The sequence below is a fragment of the Salarias fasciatus genome, chromosome 14, assembly GCF_902148845.1.
Source record: "Salarias fasciatus chromosome 14, fSalaFa1.1, whole genome shotgun sequence".
NCBI lineage: Eukaryota > Metazoa > Chordata > Actinopteri > Blenniiformes > Blenniidae > Salarias > Salarias fasciatus.
Window position 1 is genome coordinate 4,117,922 of NC_043758.1, and position 15,142 is coordinate 4,133,063.

A 15,142-nucleotide genomic window follows, 5' to 3' on the forward strand; every position below is an offset into this window, starting at 1 on the left:
TAATGCATTTCAAACCGTGTGACGTTAAAAACATCTAAATGGATGCAATATGTTGAAAAGGAATTGTTAGTGATGACAGAATTGGTTAGCACTCTCACCTCACAGTGAGAAGGTCATATTTCAAATCCCAGCCTAGAGTTATGTTCTTCCCATGTGGACGTGGATTTCCTCCCACAGTCCAGAAACATACACGTGAGGTTAACTGGTGACCTTCCGCTGCCCCCAGGTATGAAACTGAGTGTGTGTGTCAGTGGTGACGACCCGTCCAGGGTGGATCCTGTCCTCACTGAGCTGTGATTCAGTCCAGCAACGCGACCCTTCACAGCCTGAAGCTGTACGGAACGTTTATTCAGGTATAAGGCCAAAATATTACCTTTGGACGGGGTCGAACTGTCAAAAATAACATTTAATGACGACACTAAAATGTCTGAACTGAACTTAAAGTGTCAAAATAAAATCCAAAATTAGAATAAAACCCCTATTTTCAAAAAGCAGGAAAAAAATTTGAGAAAAGGAAAGACAAATATACAATTGTAAACATTTAAAAATAAAATTCCCTTTGTGAAGAAGATATTCAATAAATGTATTTTATCATCAAAAATATCAATCCAACAAATGGACTTTTGTCTCACGTTGAGCTTTGTAACTTGAGGGTGACTAATGAGTCCTGGTGGACTCCAACAAAAACACACACACACAAACTTTATCTTTCAATATCACAATCTGTATTTATCAATTCAAAGAAACAACTGTACAGAGTCAATGATTCGCAGTTGGTTCTGATCGTTTTGTACATTATTGGTTCATTCATTCAGCGTTTTCCACGTTGGTAGTTTGTGTCGCCCCGGTATGTTACAGTGATTGTATAGTGGAGAGATGGGACTTCAAGACATGCACAGCAGTACCGTAATAGAGACTAAGTCATTCATGCAACCTCTTCGTCCTGACGCGTTTGTGTGGAAGAGCCGTGGCTCGTTTCACCCCAACGTGACAAAGATCAACAATCACGCCGACGCAGACGCAGAACAGTCAAACACAGAGAAGACGAGGGGCGGGTTCTCCTTCCGTCACCACCGAGACACTGGTTTTTACAGAAAACACTCCCGAGCAGACGTGGCCAGGCGAACGGAGAGACAGGGCCGGCCGAGGACGGGCGGGTGGTGCTCAGGAGCTCTGCGGTGGCGGCAGATTCTCACCGACGTCACCATATCTGAACAGACCTGACCGGGACATGAGGGCTTCTGGCTTTTCTTTCCTGAATGAATCATCCTGAAGAGGAAAACTGCACCAACAAGCCTGAACTCAGGTTTTCCTTCCCTTCTTTCACCTGACTGGAGAGACGATGATGGAAGCTGCATCAGGTGAAGCAACTAAATAATGACGCTGACGAAGTTTACATTGATGCACAATTCAGAGTTCAGTTCAAATGAAGTATTAAATCTTAGTGTTGTGCTTTCTCTCTAACAGAAATGGACACTCATTTTTCTATATTTTCAGAATCCAAATGTTAAACTAATACAACAAAGATGGTTAAACCTCATCAGCTGTAATGTGAATAACACTGACTGGACGGCTTGTTGAAACTGGAGTGTTGGTGAATAATAATCGGCCTCCTCCTCCTCAGTGACGCCGGTTCGTCATGTCCTTGGTGGCAGCTCTGATTTTCCTCAGAAACTCGGCTGTGAAAATGCAGCCACACCTCAGTGTTGCACGTCGGTGTCTGAGCCCTCTTCAGGTATGCGAGTGTGTAAATCAGGCAGTGTGTGTGACTGACGTGGTCCCAACACGCCGCTCTCTGGCCGGATTATTGTTTCTGCAGGAGGGAGACGGGACGCAGATTAAAGCCTTTTCACCAGCAGATCCTGAACTTGACGTTTAAGTAAACGACAATGCCATTTCTTTGTATTGTATTTAGAAAATAAAATAAATCTTTGTCCAGAAGCAGAAGTGACATTTAGTTTTCAGGCTTTAAATTATTTTTTCTCATTACTCACTAAACTAACTTTTTATTTGTTTTTAGTAAACCGTAGAGCTACAAAATATTTTTTTTACTGAAATTATCAGTTTTTTTCTCCATAGATGAGTTGAATCTAAATGAATGAATAAAAGGGAGTTGAAATGAGGAACCCTTCGTCCAGCGGAGCCCCTCAGCACCACCCGGCCTCCGGCCTCGCTCTGCATCAGGCCGGCGTCCTTAGTGCAAAGAAAAAGTTGCATAAAGTCTCATTGCTACCCTGGACATCATCATCATCATCTTCATCTTCATCGTGGTTAATCCCTGAACGCTCCTCTCGGCTCCTGGCCGATCAGCCTCCTCTTTACTGCATACTACTGAGTGGTTTTGGTTCAAGATGCAACATGTGGATGTCTGGAAATTGAAGGGTTAAAAAAAAAAAACAAAGTGTTTTCCTCCATTTTCACACTAAACCTTCTCACTTTCAGGCTTCGGTGGAAAAAGGTTGTGTTTTTTCTGACTCTGTTCTACATTCATTCCCCGTGAGAAAAGAAAACGTTAAAAACAGCAAAATGTGAGCAGGAAGGGTCCAAACGGTCACTTTCACACTTTAAAACCAAACCCCAACATGACTCTGTTCTGCTTTTTAGTTCAGATGTAGCTTGTAATCTGCTGTCTGGAGTCGGTGGACGGCTGAAGGAGCGCGGCGTTGCTTCCACGCCGTTCTGGACTCACTTCTTTAAACTGTTTCTGCTGCGTCCAACCAGAAGAAATCTGCCAGATGTTGCCGTTTTGGTAAATATTAATCGATTCTATCATCAGAGGCTTTACTTTACACTGGTTAACTGAAAATCACTTGGAAATGAAATGGCTTTTTCAGATAAAGTCCAACTGAAATCTCACAGGCTTGTTCATGCAGAGAGGTGTGTGTGTGTGTGTGTATTTGTGTGCACGTACTGAAATGTGTGTAACAGTCTGGTGTCTCCTCAACCTTCAGTCTGACGGATCTGAGTGGAACTTCAGGTTCAGTTTGTACTTTGATACCAATCAGAAATCAGTTTGTTGGACAGTGTCGACTCAGAGGCCGAAGGTCAACGTGACGGATGAATCGTGGGAGGACAGAAACGCTTGGCCCGCCTGAGGAGACGACCGAGACAATCTTCTCTGTGTCAACGTCAGAGCACCAGAGGGGGGCGGTAGAGAGCCCATTCAGGGAGGCCTGAGCAGGAGCTCCCATGCTGTGAAGCCAACATTCAAACCCTGCTGCTTTCACACAGCTGATCAGCAGGGAACGCAGCACGTGAATGAATTTCAGTTGGACTTTAGAAGAAATGAGGCGAACCCACAGTTTCCTAAAGCAGGAATGACTTTCTAGCAGCGCTCACAGCGGGAAGGATCCTAAACGCCGTCGGCTGGAGGCCGACTTTCATACTTTATGGCTTTGTGGCGAGTTCAGAGGGAATGGAAGGCGTGCGGCGTGCGGACGAGGGGTTTCACACAAAGTCACAACCATCAATATTTGGTCGCTCTGATATCCTGGCTTTCATTAGTGCAGCGGTTCCGTCACTTCTTCGTTTATTCACCCGTTCCTAGAGGCGTCACACTCTGGAGGTGGGAAACCTTCAATGCCGCCAGAGGCTGATAAACCATGTGGGAATTAGAAAACTGGGAAGAAAGTGGGAAAACTAAGGAGTTGGGATTGAGGAGAGTTGAGCAGAACTGGAAGAAAAATGGGCTGAAATGAGAGAAATTGGGAGAGGAATGGGAAAAGTGGGAAGAATTGTGAAAATGTGGGAAACTGAAAAACTGGTAAAGTAACTATGGGAAAAAAAGAGGAGAGAAATGAAGGAAGTGGGACAGAGTTTGGTGGGAAAGCGGGAAGAAAGCAGCGATCAGATGTTCTCTAAGAGGATCATGACGAACGTCTTCAGAGAAACTGGGATGGAGAGCTAAGCAGGAGGAGGTGTGACGCTGCAGCAGCTCCCCTCTGGACCCCGCTGCTGGCTCAACGCCTCTGGAGAACCAAACAAATAAATACTCTGGCTTTTCATCTCTCCCCCCAAATCCACACACGTTCCTGTGTTCTCTGCATAAAGTGGGGTTCCACAGCGGCCCCCGCACAGACGCCACAACGCGCCCGTGTGGGGAGCCGTGTTCCAATCTCTGGCGTCTGGAAGACTGAGGCGGAGTGCGAGCGGGAGGAGGAGCACGAGGACGTCCGGAGCGCACGGAGAGCACACACACACAAAACAAACACAGAGAACCTGAGAGCTATGGAGACCCTGGGAGCAGCGCGCGCACACACATACACACACACGCAAACACACACACACACAGTAAAAACAGACGCAACAAGTGAGCAAATGAAAAGGTTAATTTTGAATTAGAGGATGATGAAAGAGAAAACGAGGCTGTTAAAGATCTTTCAGTGAAATAAAAAACTCATTTTGTGCTTATGACCAAAAACAAGGTGAAATGAAACTGATCTGATGAAAAGCTCCTGTTCTGCATGAGAAACACCTGCAGGGTTCAAGATCCTGTAACGACTGACGTGACCACGGCCGGCGCCACCTGGAGGACGATCCGGGGGAATCTGCTCTTTATGTCTAAATCCCAGAGGAGAACCGGAGTTCTTCCAGAGACTCTGCTCAAACACAACGCGGCCGCTGCGCCTGGTGGCCGCGAGCAGACGGCGGCGGGGTTCTCAGGGCGTCTGGTCGCTCTGCCTCCTCGTCTTCCTCTGGAGGAGGAAATGCAGCTGGGAGCCGTTTTCCAAACTAAACTGAGCTTCAGACACAAAATGAAGTGAGGCGGGAAAAGAATTTCGACATATTTTGGCATAATTTGAATCTCTCTCACTTTCCAAGCAGTAATAAGACGGAGTGCAGGCGGCCTGGACTCACGGACGGACGGACGATAAGACGGACGGACAGGAAACAGACAAACAGCTCGTCTCATAGAAAAAACAGACATGGGACAGTATGAGCTACGGTTTATCGAACTACCAGCTTTCGGGAACGGCCTCCGTTTTGTCCCGCCTCTCTCCCGCTGACGCCGCTGGCGGCCCAAAGCTCCGCCCCCTCTGCAGTCCCGGGAGGCGGAGGGAGAAAGAGCGGCGCCTCCTGCTGTCCCGTCCGATGAGAGAGCGCCCGGGCCGCTTCCCGTCCAAACACGGCCGCTTGTGTTGACGTGTCGGAGGCGGAGAGGAGGAAGGGGGCGGTCCCCGGCGGTCCCAGGACCCGCCTCCCGGTCCAAGTTCGTACGCTTTTAATCCCGGCCCGCGAGCCGCCGCCGTCACTTCTTCTTGCTGGACTTTTCCGAGCGCTTGGCGTCCGACTTCCCGCCGCGCTCCGACCTCTCCGAGCGCTCGCCCCGCTCCCGCTCCTTCTCCTTCTCCTTGTCGGCGCGCTCGATGCGGTCGCCGCCGCGGTCGGAGCGCTCGCCGCCGCGGTCGGAGCGGTTGTCGGCCTTGCTGCCGTCGCGCCGCGTGCCCTCGTCGGTGGATGAGGTAGTTGGTTGGGGCTGACCCCATTTGGCGATCTCCTCGTGCTCCGTGATGCTGGCCGTGATGTTGGTCACCCAGGCTTTGAGGTCCTCCTGTGGCGGCGGGGGGTCAGAGGTCAAACACGCTTCACAACAAAGATTCTGCAAATAAAGCGACGCTAACCCGCACATGACGGGAACTAAAAACAGACGGAACTCGAATTGAGTTCAGGCAGTAAATGACGCCTCACCTCGTCTTTAGCGTGAAACAAGAACTCGCTGCCGTCCTTCGTTCTGCAACCAGAGGAGAGGAGATTTAACGTTTCCCAACATCACAGCGAGAGGGAGACGGAGACGGCGGCCGCTCACTTGAGCGTGAAGACGTTCTTCTTCTTCTTGTAGCCGTTGGTGACGTCGCAGTGGCAGTGGGACAGGCTGAGCAGCGGCTCGTTGTTGTACGGCGTGGCGGTGTTCTTGGCGTCCTTGTAGAATCCCATCTCCCCTTTGTTCAGCACGCAGTACAGGTTGACCCAAGACCTGCTGTGGTGTGGGAGGGCGGGGGAGGGGAGGGGAGGGGGCGGAGGGGGAGGGGGAGGGGGGGGAGACGTCCGGAGTCAGGCCGCGCTGCAGGGTCGCCGTCGCTAAGCTGACGCCGCACTCACCTGACCAGAGCAGACAGGGAGGGAGGCGGGATGGAGCAGGAACACACTGCCCGACCAACACAGACCAGCGGACGGACGGGGGAGGGGTGCATGGGAGATGGAGGGAGGGGGGGCGGCGGGCGGCGTGTGTGCTGCGAGCAGGACACACATGACTTACCTTGGAGGAGGAGAGAGGAGGAGCAGCCGGCAGCAGGAGGAGGAGAGACAAAGAGGAGTTCGGTTATTCTGGCACAGGTTTACGTCTCGACATGCCGCTTTTCTTTGAGAGTGTCCGCATGCAACACAGCAGCCCCGAGATACGCAGCGCCGCGTGAAAGCTTCAGGCACGCCAAACTTCCTCAGACCGAAAAGGCTGAGAATCGGACACACTGACGTGAGCTGGGAGCTCTGCAGCCTCCGCAGAGCTCCGGACAACATGGAGAACCACAACCAGATGTCGTTTATCGTCAGAAAAATCAATCGCTGCGATCGTGGGAGACGCTACGAGTGTCTGGGAAATCTGCTGACTTGTAAGGAATTTACAAAAACCAGGTTTACAGAGTCACTGCCGGTGCCTGAAACGCTCACACAGGACTGCAGATGTTGTTCAGAGCATCTGTGTGCACTTCAATGTCACAATGTGGAAAATATTCACCAAAATGCATGTGAGAAGGTGTCTGCGTGATAAACTATATTTAAATGGGACCGTGTTTACAGAACCACCGTCCTCACAGTCAGCTCTACAGTTTCTAACTCACAGGTTCCAGGAGGCACAGCTGATGGTTTTTCTCTCTGCTACAGATTCAGACAATCTATTATGTCTTGAATGTAATCTAATAATAACAATGTGTTGGTAGAGCGCTTTAGCCTCAGCTCGTTGCTCATGAGTCCACCGGCAGTCTGCTGGACACAGAGCAGACGCCTCTCACATGCATCCTACCCCATCGCAGGGCCGAGGCCAGAGACTCCGGGCCATCGACGTGCACACACGCCGCTCCGCGTGTCCTCGGGCGGAGACGGAGACAGGTTGAATCTCAGGTCTGCCTCTCAGGCGTCCGGTATCCGGAGCATCCTCTGGAATACAGGACGCCGCTCCGGGAGCAGCCGGCAGATTCACACCTGTCCCGGCTGAAGCCATTCGGGTTGATGCTTTACCTTGTCATGTACATAACAGGGCATGTACATACGACACAGTCATCCAGTGGCTGGAGTAGGAGCGTGAGCGGGAACTCATCCACAGCTGGAGGGGGGAGGGAGGGGGGGGGGGGGGAATGAGTGTTTTAGCTGTGCGTGGTCAGCCCGGCCACCGGAGGGCAGTGCAGGGAGAGAGACTCCGGAGGAAGCAGCAGTGGTCATCTGAGGAGCTCAGTTAGTGTGTGTGTGCGTGTGTGTGTGTGTGCGTGCGTGCGTGCGTGTGTGTGTGTGTGTGTGTGTGTGCTGTCCCAGAAGCCCCTCGGCAGGCTGTGGTTCACTCTGTGGATCGGGGTCGGACCAGGAGGCGTCGTAAGCGTCATGCGGGCCGTTCTGACATGCGGCGATTCTTCGCTTCCTGTTTCTGGATCGTCTGTGTGGTGATGGCAGCGATCACTCACGACACTGACACGGCCTTTCTTTCATTAGGGAGAGGTTTGGATATCGGGAAAGAATCTCAAAGTTTTCACTCTGTCAGCTGACAGTTTTACAGATTGGTTCTCGGGTTGGATCAGATACCGTTACTCCTTTCACCCGTCCCAGTCTAACAGCTCCGGCTGAGTTCAGGCTGCTATTTTTGTCCTGTTTAGAAAGGATTTATTCAGTCATGAAAAATGCAAAAAGAAAGACATTAAATAAAATCCCCACAAAGTGACCGCTGTAGATATTTTAGGTTTGTTAAAGTAAAACGTTTGTGGTTTAATTGTTCACAATATTATAGAAAATCTTAATGAGATACTTAATCAAAACAGAGGTTTCTATAAATAATGCGCATTAATATTTTTATCTTTTTTTTTTAAATGTATCTGTCAAGTTTTTGTTTTTTGTTTTAATTCCAGAGATTTAACATGAATTATTTTGATGTTATAAAATAATTTCTCTAGAGAAAATGAAGCTTTGAGCCTCTCTCGACTCTTACTTTGTTAAAGACCTGAGTTTTCTGTCCATCCAGAACCGGCCTGGTCTTCATGATGCTGTCCTGAACTGACTCACTGATCGGCTGTCTCTGGCCGATCGCGGCGCTCTGGGCGGAGGTGGGTGTGGTCAGTGGAGCCCCGTGTGGTCCGAGCCGGTGACCGTCATGCAGCTGCTGGACGCGCCGGGGTGTCAGCGGAGTGTGTTAGCTGCTCAGCTCAGCATGCTAAGGTCATGCCCCTGCCATCTTTTCTTTAGCTCATCGAACGGAGGAAACGCCGGAGTCACGACGCGCAGACAGCAGAGGAGAAACAGCGTGGTCTGGACGGTCGTGACTCCTCCCCCACCTCTACGCCACCCGCCGCGGAGGGCGGGGCGGCCCGGAACACCCACCTATTGGTGCTCTTCTTCAGGCTCTCGATGTCCAGCTTGCGGAACAGGAAGCCCTCGTGGTGCGCCGTGTGCGTCGGCGGCTGCGGGACCGCCGGGCTGCTCTGGGCCGGCGCCGACCGGGACCGCCTGGTGGTCTCTCCCGGTTCTTTGGGCCGAGGCCGGCGCCGCGGTTTGGGTCGGTCTCGGGCCCGGGGCCGGTCGGGACGGGAAGACTTCTCCGGCAAGCCGTTGGGCAGGCGGGGCACCTCACCGCGGGCCTGGAGGGATTCAAACCATCACAGTTTACTACTCTCATCGTGAGAGACACTGATCCACCGTAACATGATGTTTCATTACAGACTGAAAATAAACACAGACAGACACAGTCATGCATGCACATCTTGACTGACTCGGATTGATAGAGGAATAAAAAGTCCCACGTAAATGCACGGAATGTGAGAAATAGTCAATAAATGGATGAAAAACTCAGGAACACAATAATACAAAGATAGTAAAAGCAGTCCATCGTTATAATCAGCTAATAACTTTAAACAGTGATCATTTCTATCTACTGAGAGAATTATTATGAAGCAGAACCAGGTCTTCAGAGTTTGGATATTCATCTTGTCTGGTGTGAAGACTCTGAATCGATGAGTTGAAAAAACAAAGCAAAACAAACACTGGGTATTTACACACACTTAATATTCAGACCTGAGCTGCTTCTCTTTCCTGCAGCTGCTCTACGATCTCTGCCAGAGTGGATCGTTTGTCTCTGAGGGAAGGAAGAAAAACACCAGTTAGCAAGTCGGAACAAAAGCTGACAGTAAACACACTTTGGTTTCTTCCCCTTCCTGTTCTGTCTGTGTTAAGCTGAAGAAGAAAAATAAAAAAACGGGAGGGGATAAGTTGATATTTTTCTACTGATGAAATAAACACCACCTGCTGTGTGAACCTGGAGATATTTCAATACACCTGCAGGAAATCAGACCAGTGTCACTGATCGGACCGATACGTTAAGAATCGATTGATCCGGTGGATACTGATAAACGCCGCTACACGGTTCCTCCTCTGTCATGCGGGGGTGTGTGGTCGTGCGGCGTGCGTCTCGGCCTCACCCTCCCCCCGAGCGGCGGTCGGAGTGCTCCTTCCCGGTGTCGTGCTCGCTGGACTCCTGCCTCTCCAGCCGGTGCCGGTCTCGCTCTCTCCTCCGGCTGTCGTGGCTGCCGTGGCTCCCGTGGCTGCCGTGGCTGCCGTGGCCGCCGTGGCCCCCGTGGCCGCCGTGGCCCCCCGGGCCCTCCTGCTCGCTGGACGTCTGCCTCTCCAGGGTGCGGCGCTCCCTCCTCTCCGCCTGCTCCCGCCACACCTCCTGCGGCAGCTCGTCGCGCCGCGCCTGGATCAGCTGCTCGCTGGACAGCTGCCGCTCCATGCGCTGGTCCCGCTGGTGCGCCTGCGGCTCGGCGTGGCCCGGCGGGTCGGGCCGGGACCCGCGGCGCCCCCTGGTGGGCTCGCTGTGCAGACGCTCGCGGGCGGGTTCCTGAAGCACCACCTCGGCCATCACCGCCACCTCCGCCCTCTCCGAGCCCATCCCCGCCGCCGCCGGCTCCCTCTCCCGGCCTCGCTCCCGCTCCCGGGCCCTCTCCAGCCGGCTCGCCACCAGCAGCGGCGTCACCGCGTCGTCCAGGTGTTTGATCTTGGGCTGCCGTAGATACGGGGACGCCTTCGCCTCCAGCTCCCTCGCCGCTTGCGCCGGCTGCAGGTGGCTCATGGCCTTAGTGACCTGCTCTCTCGCCGAGCCGGCGCTTTCCCGCGCCTGATTGGCCGAGACCAGCATGGCCGCCGTGGCGATGGAAGCGATGGAGGAAGGGGCGGGGTGTCCCAGTCCGGCGGCCACGCCCACCACGCCGCCGCCGCCGGCGTGCCGGGCCTCCAGGGTGTGCCGGTAACTGGAGCCGTTCATGACGGGCGTGTAGTTGGCCACCGTGGAGCCCAGCCGCCGCGCCACGGAGGACGGCGAGGGCGTCGGCGTGGCGGGCGACGGCGAGGGAGGGGAGCTGGCTTCGTTCTGTTCGTAGATGGTCTGCCTCATGACGGGAGAGATGGGGAGGCGGGGCAGGGTGGAGGGGGTGGGCGCGGCGTCCTGAGGGTCCAGGAAGACTTTTCGGCCCAGGAGGGGCGTCGGGGGGAGTTTGCTTTGCTCTGCTTTCAACTTCTCCACCTGCAGGGGGGGAGTCACAGCCGCCGAGTCACCTGGACGTCCTCATGAAGCGTCTTCATCCGCCGTGACGCGCCGACGCCGTCTTACCGTGGTGAGCCGCCGCAGCGAGCTGAAGCGCTCCTCCCAGGTGGCGGCGGCTTTGCGGAAGGCTTCGTGCCGCCGGATCAGCTGCTCCACCTCGTCCACGCTGGCCCCCAGCTCGTTGCTGCTGATGAAGGGCTCCTGCGCCGTCAGCCACGCCTCGGCCACCACCGCCTCCTGCGCAAACTGGTGCACCTCCAACACTGAGGACGAGGAGGGGGAAAGCTCCGTCTGCTCGCTCCTGGACTCGATTTGACGGACGCCGTCGCCGCCTGCTCGTACTCACGTTGCTGGAGGAACTCCCAGTGCTTGTCCCACCGCTCCGTCAGCTCGTGCTGCTTCGCGATCACCTTATCCAACTTGTCCTTGATCTGACGAGCAGAGTCACAATATGATATAATGATCTGTTTGTTACCACTGGACAGAATCAACACTGAAGAGTTTTCTTTGTGTTGAAGGACACTGAAGTGTGACTTCTGCCTCTCACCTCCTCAGCGGCGGGGTTTCTGGCAGCCAGTAGGGTCTTTCCCATCTCGATGCACTCCAGGGTGCTCCGGCTGCGAGCCTCCACCTCGCTCTTCAGACTCTGGTGATAATTCATCAGCACCTCCACCGAGGACACGTCCCTGCAGGAGCGCAGCGCCATTTTAGTTCAGGAGTCACAGCAGAGCAATTTGAGCTAATCTGTTCCCGTCAAGTTAAAATAAAAGACAAAACAACACAGAAAGGCCAACATCTCCCAGATTTTTCTTTGGTTTTGTGTGTGTGTGTGTGTGTGTGTGTGTGTGTGTGTAGGCTGGGTGATGGACTGCTGGATCCGTCCAGGGGAAATCCTGCCAATCAGCCGCAGTCAGCCGGGATCGTCTCCAGACTCTCACAGCTCTGACTGTGACTGACGGGTTGCTGTTGGTGTGACTGTAACTGTCCCGTACAATATCTGGTACTACTGCTACGCGCATTAAATACTGCAGCGGGTCCAGGAAGTGATTTAATGTCGCCGTGCTGCAGACACCTGGGCTTCTCCCCGGTCCCGATCTGACAGATGATGGACTCCATCCACATGATCTGATCCCGGACCATCCCGAAGAACCGCAGCTTGTCGGTTTCCGTGGTGATCTGCACCCGGCACTCCTCGCAGGACGTCAGCAGCTCCTTCCAGCACTGCATCACCTCGTGCTCGCGGCACGCGATGGCCTCCGCCTTTTCGCCGGCGTACACCGTCCGGAGCTGGGCGGCGCTCTCCTGCAGCTGGCGCACCTGGAAGAGGGTGTGAGGACATTCTCTTTTTTTTAAATAAACAACTAGATTAGAAATGTAAAAAGGAAAAAAACTGGAGCGAGATGGAGCTTGTTTTGCGAATGACGCAGGAGCCACAGCTGCTTTGACGGCTGTGTTTGCTCAGGTCCGAACAGAGCAGCCTCTGTCACAGAGCAGCTGTGGTTTTCTGCACCGTTCCTCAGTAAAATGTACCACTGTCTCTGGCCCCCAGGTGCATGACAGAGACTAGATGAAGCAAAAAATTAAATGCAGAGTAAGGAGGTAATTTTTCAGTGAGAGTGAAAGAAACAAACTCACAAATACACAAACAATTCATCATCCCATCTCTTGAATCACAAAACTTTAATTAACTTCAGTATCTTTTACTGGCATGCAGAGAACAACATGCATCAGACTATCTGAACTCAAGCCACCAAGAATTCCACATTCTAGGTCAGGTTCGCCACGGTGAGCGGATGAACGGCGCTTCTGTACCTGTGTGACCAGCAGCTGAATGTCCTGCTCGAAGGTGTGCAGGAGTCTCTGCAGGCTGCTGGTGTTGGCGGAGCCGCCCTGCCGGGCTCGCACCTCTGGCAGCCTTCGATGTTTGTCTGCGATCTGAGCCAAAACCTGAAGAGCACAACAGAGGTCAGAGAGCACAGAAGTGCCTGATGTATGTGTGACCCATGAGGGATAAAGGGACACAGGTGAACAGGATGGACGGATGGATAAACAGACGGATATATTTATTGTCATTGTAGAGTGAAATTTAAGAGTCAAACAATCTGTACATCATGCATAAAATCCATAAAGGCACTTTAATCTCCAATACAAGTTCTTTAAAATAAAAAAAGAATTATAACATCTAACTAAAAAACTCTAAAATCTGCTAGAAGCACACCAAAATCCATTACACACTTAACACTTAAAAGCCACATAAAGCACTCCAGATCCCCGAACAGCACGATAAACTTCACTAAGGCATTCTTAAAGCCACTACAAGTCGGGCTGAACGATTAATTGCATTTGCAATAATGTTGCGATATGATAAAACGCGATTTGCCAATCGCAACGTGCGCGATTAAAATGTAATCACGTGACACAAACGGAAGCGGTAACCTGAAGCGCAGTCACCAAGAGATACAGTAGGTGGCGGTATGCACCTAAGTTGTTGGTCGCCTCCTGCCATTGCTCCAAAGTAGAAGAAGAAACAGAAGCGAGAGAAGCGCCGTGACGGATTCACCAACATCCACTGCGCTTTGCTTTGCGCAGTGGCCTCTGGCTCCCCAGAAACTGCTGAGACATTAGTCCCGAAGAGGAACAGCACCTCGGTTGTGTGGGATTACTTAATTAATCTTATCTGCTTAATCTAAAAGTGCATTTGTTTTTTTATTTATAACTTCATTCTGATTCTACAAAATATTTTCAAATAGAGTCAAATTCTATGCTTCAGTTGTGTAAAATGTTACTACTGCTTTGGGAGCAGTGAGATAGATGCCTATTATTTTTTATATTTTTTGTCAAGATGGTGGATTTTGTACAGTTTTTACAAAGTGCTTGTTCTTATGTTTCTTGGAGCATTTAAATAAAAATCCCATTTATTTAAAGTTGTAAATCTTATAATTTTATTCATACAAATGGAAATAACATTTTACACTAAACAGATTTCATGTTGTGTTGGTCATATTTAAAACAAATATTTATGGCTTTTTTGGGGGGGAAAAAATTAAATGATAAAATCGCACTTTAAATCGCAATCGCAATATTAGGGAAAAAATCGCAATTAAATTATTTTCCCAAATCGTTCAGCCCTAACTAAAAGTGCTAAAAATCCCAATAGAAGTAGACTAATGGCACTCTAAAATCTAACTAAACGCACTCTAGACTGCTTTGGAGAGACACTGACTAGACGAAGAAGAAATCCGGCTCATTTGATTGGTGCAAACCAGAAGCAGGCTAGCGGCTAATGGCTAACCACAAACACCTGTGATTTATAGTCTTCTGACCATCTATCAATGAGTACCTGCCCCTCCTCACCACTGGCCAGCAGACGGTTTCTAACTCTTTCTTTGTGCGTCTGCTCCTTCTGACTCGCTTCTTGTTTTTTTTGCTGCTCAAACGCATTGCTACCCAAGTCCTGTACTCGCTGCAGCGGTCCGATCGTCCGCTCTGAGACCGGCAAATTCTGGGGTCCAGAGTTCACGCGAAAGATCCACATCTTTAATCAGGGGAGTCTTTACACAAGTGAACGTTGAGGAATTTCCCAGAAAGCCCTGCTTTGGCATAAAATCCGTATTTTACAGGGCTGGTCTACACTCAATAAAATGATTCATGGGGTTAGTTAGTTGAGCTTAAAATCATGAGCTTTTTCGGCATAAAAGAATAAGGTTGTCACATTGACTTATTATAACAAGGTGGTGACTTATTTTAAGAAGTTGGTCCAGCTTGAAATCAGAAACTGTGTCAACTTAAACATGTATATTTTCAACAAAACCTGTCAAATTCAAATTGAAAAAAACTTCATTTGTCCCCAAGGGCAATTCAAAGGCCAGACCTGAAATCAACTACACCTCTTTCATTGTCTGAGCTGAATCAGGGACTGAAATTTTGCTGTATATTGAGTTTTCCCATCAGTTTGCCCAAATCTCAGAGAGCAACTGGCAGATAACAAATAACCGAAAAACATAAATGTAAAAAATAAACTTTAAATAAGTAAGACAAAACAAACAAAAGCGTTCATAAATATTTTAGGCCTGACAGTGGTTAGCGCTCTTGCCTCACAGCAAGACGGTCCTGGGTTCAAATACCAGCTGGGGCTCAGGCCTTTCTGTGTGGAGTTTGCATGTTCTCCCCATGTGTGCATGGGTTCTCTCTGGGTACTCCGGCTTCCTCCCACGGTCCAAAAACATGCATGTAAGGTTAATTGGTCATCCTAAATTGCCCCTAGGTTTGAATGTGTGAGTGAATGGTCGTATGTCTGTATATATGTCAGCCCTGCGGCAGACTGGCGACCTGTCCAGGGTGACCCCGGCT

The 15,142-nt window shown here is 51.0% G+C and overlaps 2 protein-coding genes across 3 annotated transcripts in view; both read right to left on the reverse strand.

Moving 5' to 3' along the window:
- The window catches only part of LOC115400690 (zinc finger protein 91), a 28,017-nt gene extending 15,267 nt beyond the window's left edge, over positions 1-12,750 (reverse strand). Inside the window, exon 1 of the mRNA XM_030108701.1 lies at positions 12,740-12,750. The gene's annotated coding sequence lies outside the window, so the exon portion shown is untranslated. The remainder of the gene's footprint in view (positions 1-12,739) is intronic.
- Positions 4,405-15,142, reverse strand: part of sptbn4b (spectrin, beta, non-erythrocytic 4b) — a 55,801-nt gene continuing 45,063 nt past the window's right edge. Inside the window, exons 33-43 of one of the 2 annotated variants that reach the window (XM_030108226.1) lie at positions 12,605-12,739; positions 11,865-12,109; positions 11,340-11,478; positions 11,139-11,223; positions 10,859-11,055; positions 9,672-10,771; positions 9,268-9,328; positions 8,578-8,834; positions 5,807-5,974; positions 5,689-5,731; positions 4,405-5,551 (exon numbers count right to left, since the gene is read on the reverse strand). In XM_030108226.1, coding sequence (XP_029964086.1) covers positions 5,249-5,551; positions 5,689-5,731; positions 5,807-5,974; positions 8,578-8,834; positions 9,268-9,328; positions 9,672-10,771; positions 10,859-11,055; positions 11,139-11,223; positions 11,340-11,478; positions 11,865-12,109; positions 12,605-12,739 — 2,733 coding nt within the window. In that variant the 3' untranslated portion in view covers positions 4,405-5,248. Of the gene's footprint in view, positions 5,552-5,688; positions 5,732-5,806; positions 5,978-8,577; positions 8,835-9,267; positions 9,329-9,671; positions 10,772-10,858; positions 11,056-11,138; positions 11,224-11,339; positions 11,479-11,864; positions 12,110-12,604; positions 12,740-15,142 lie in introns of both variants that reach the window. The other variant, XM_030108225.1, reaches the window with a different exon arrangement.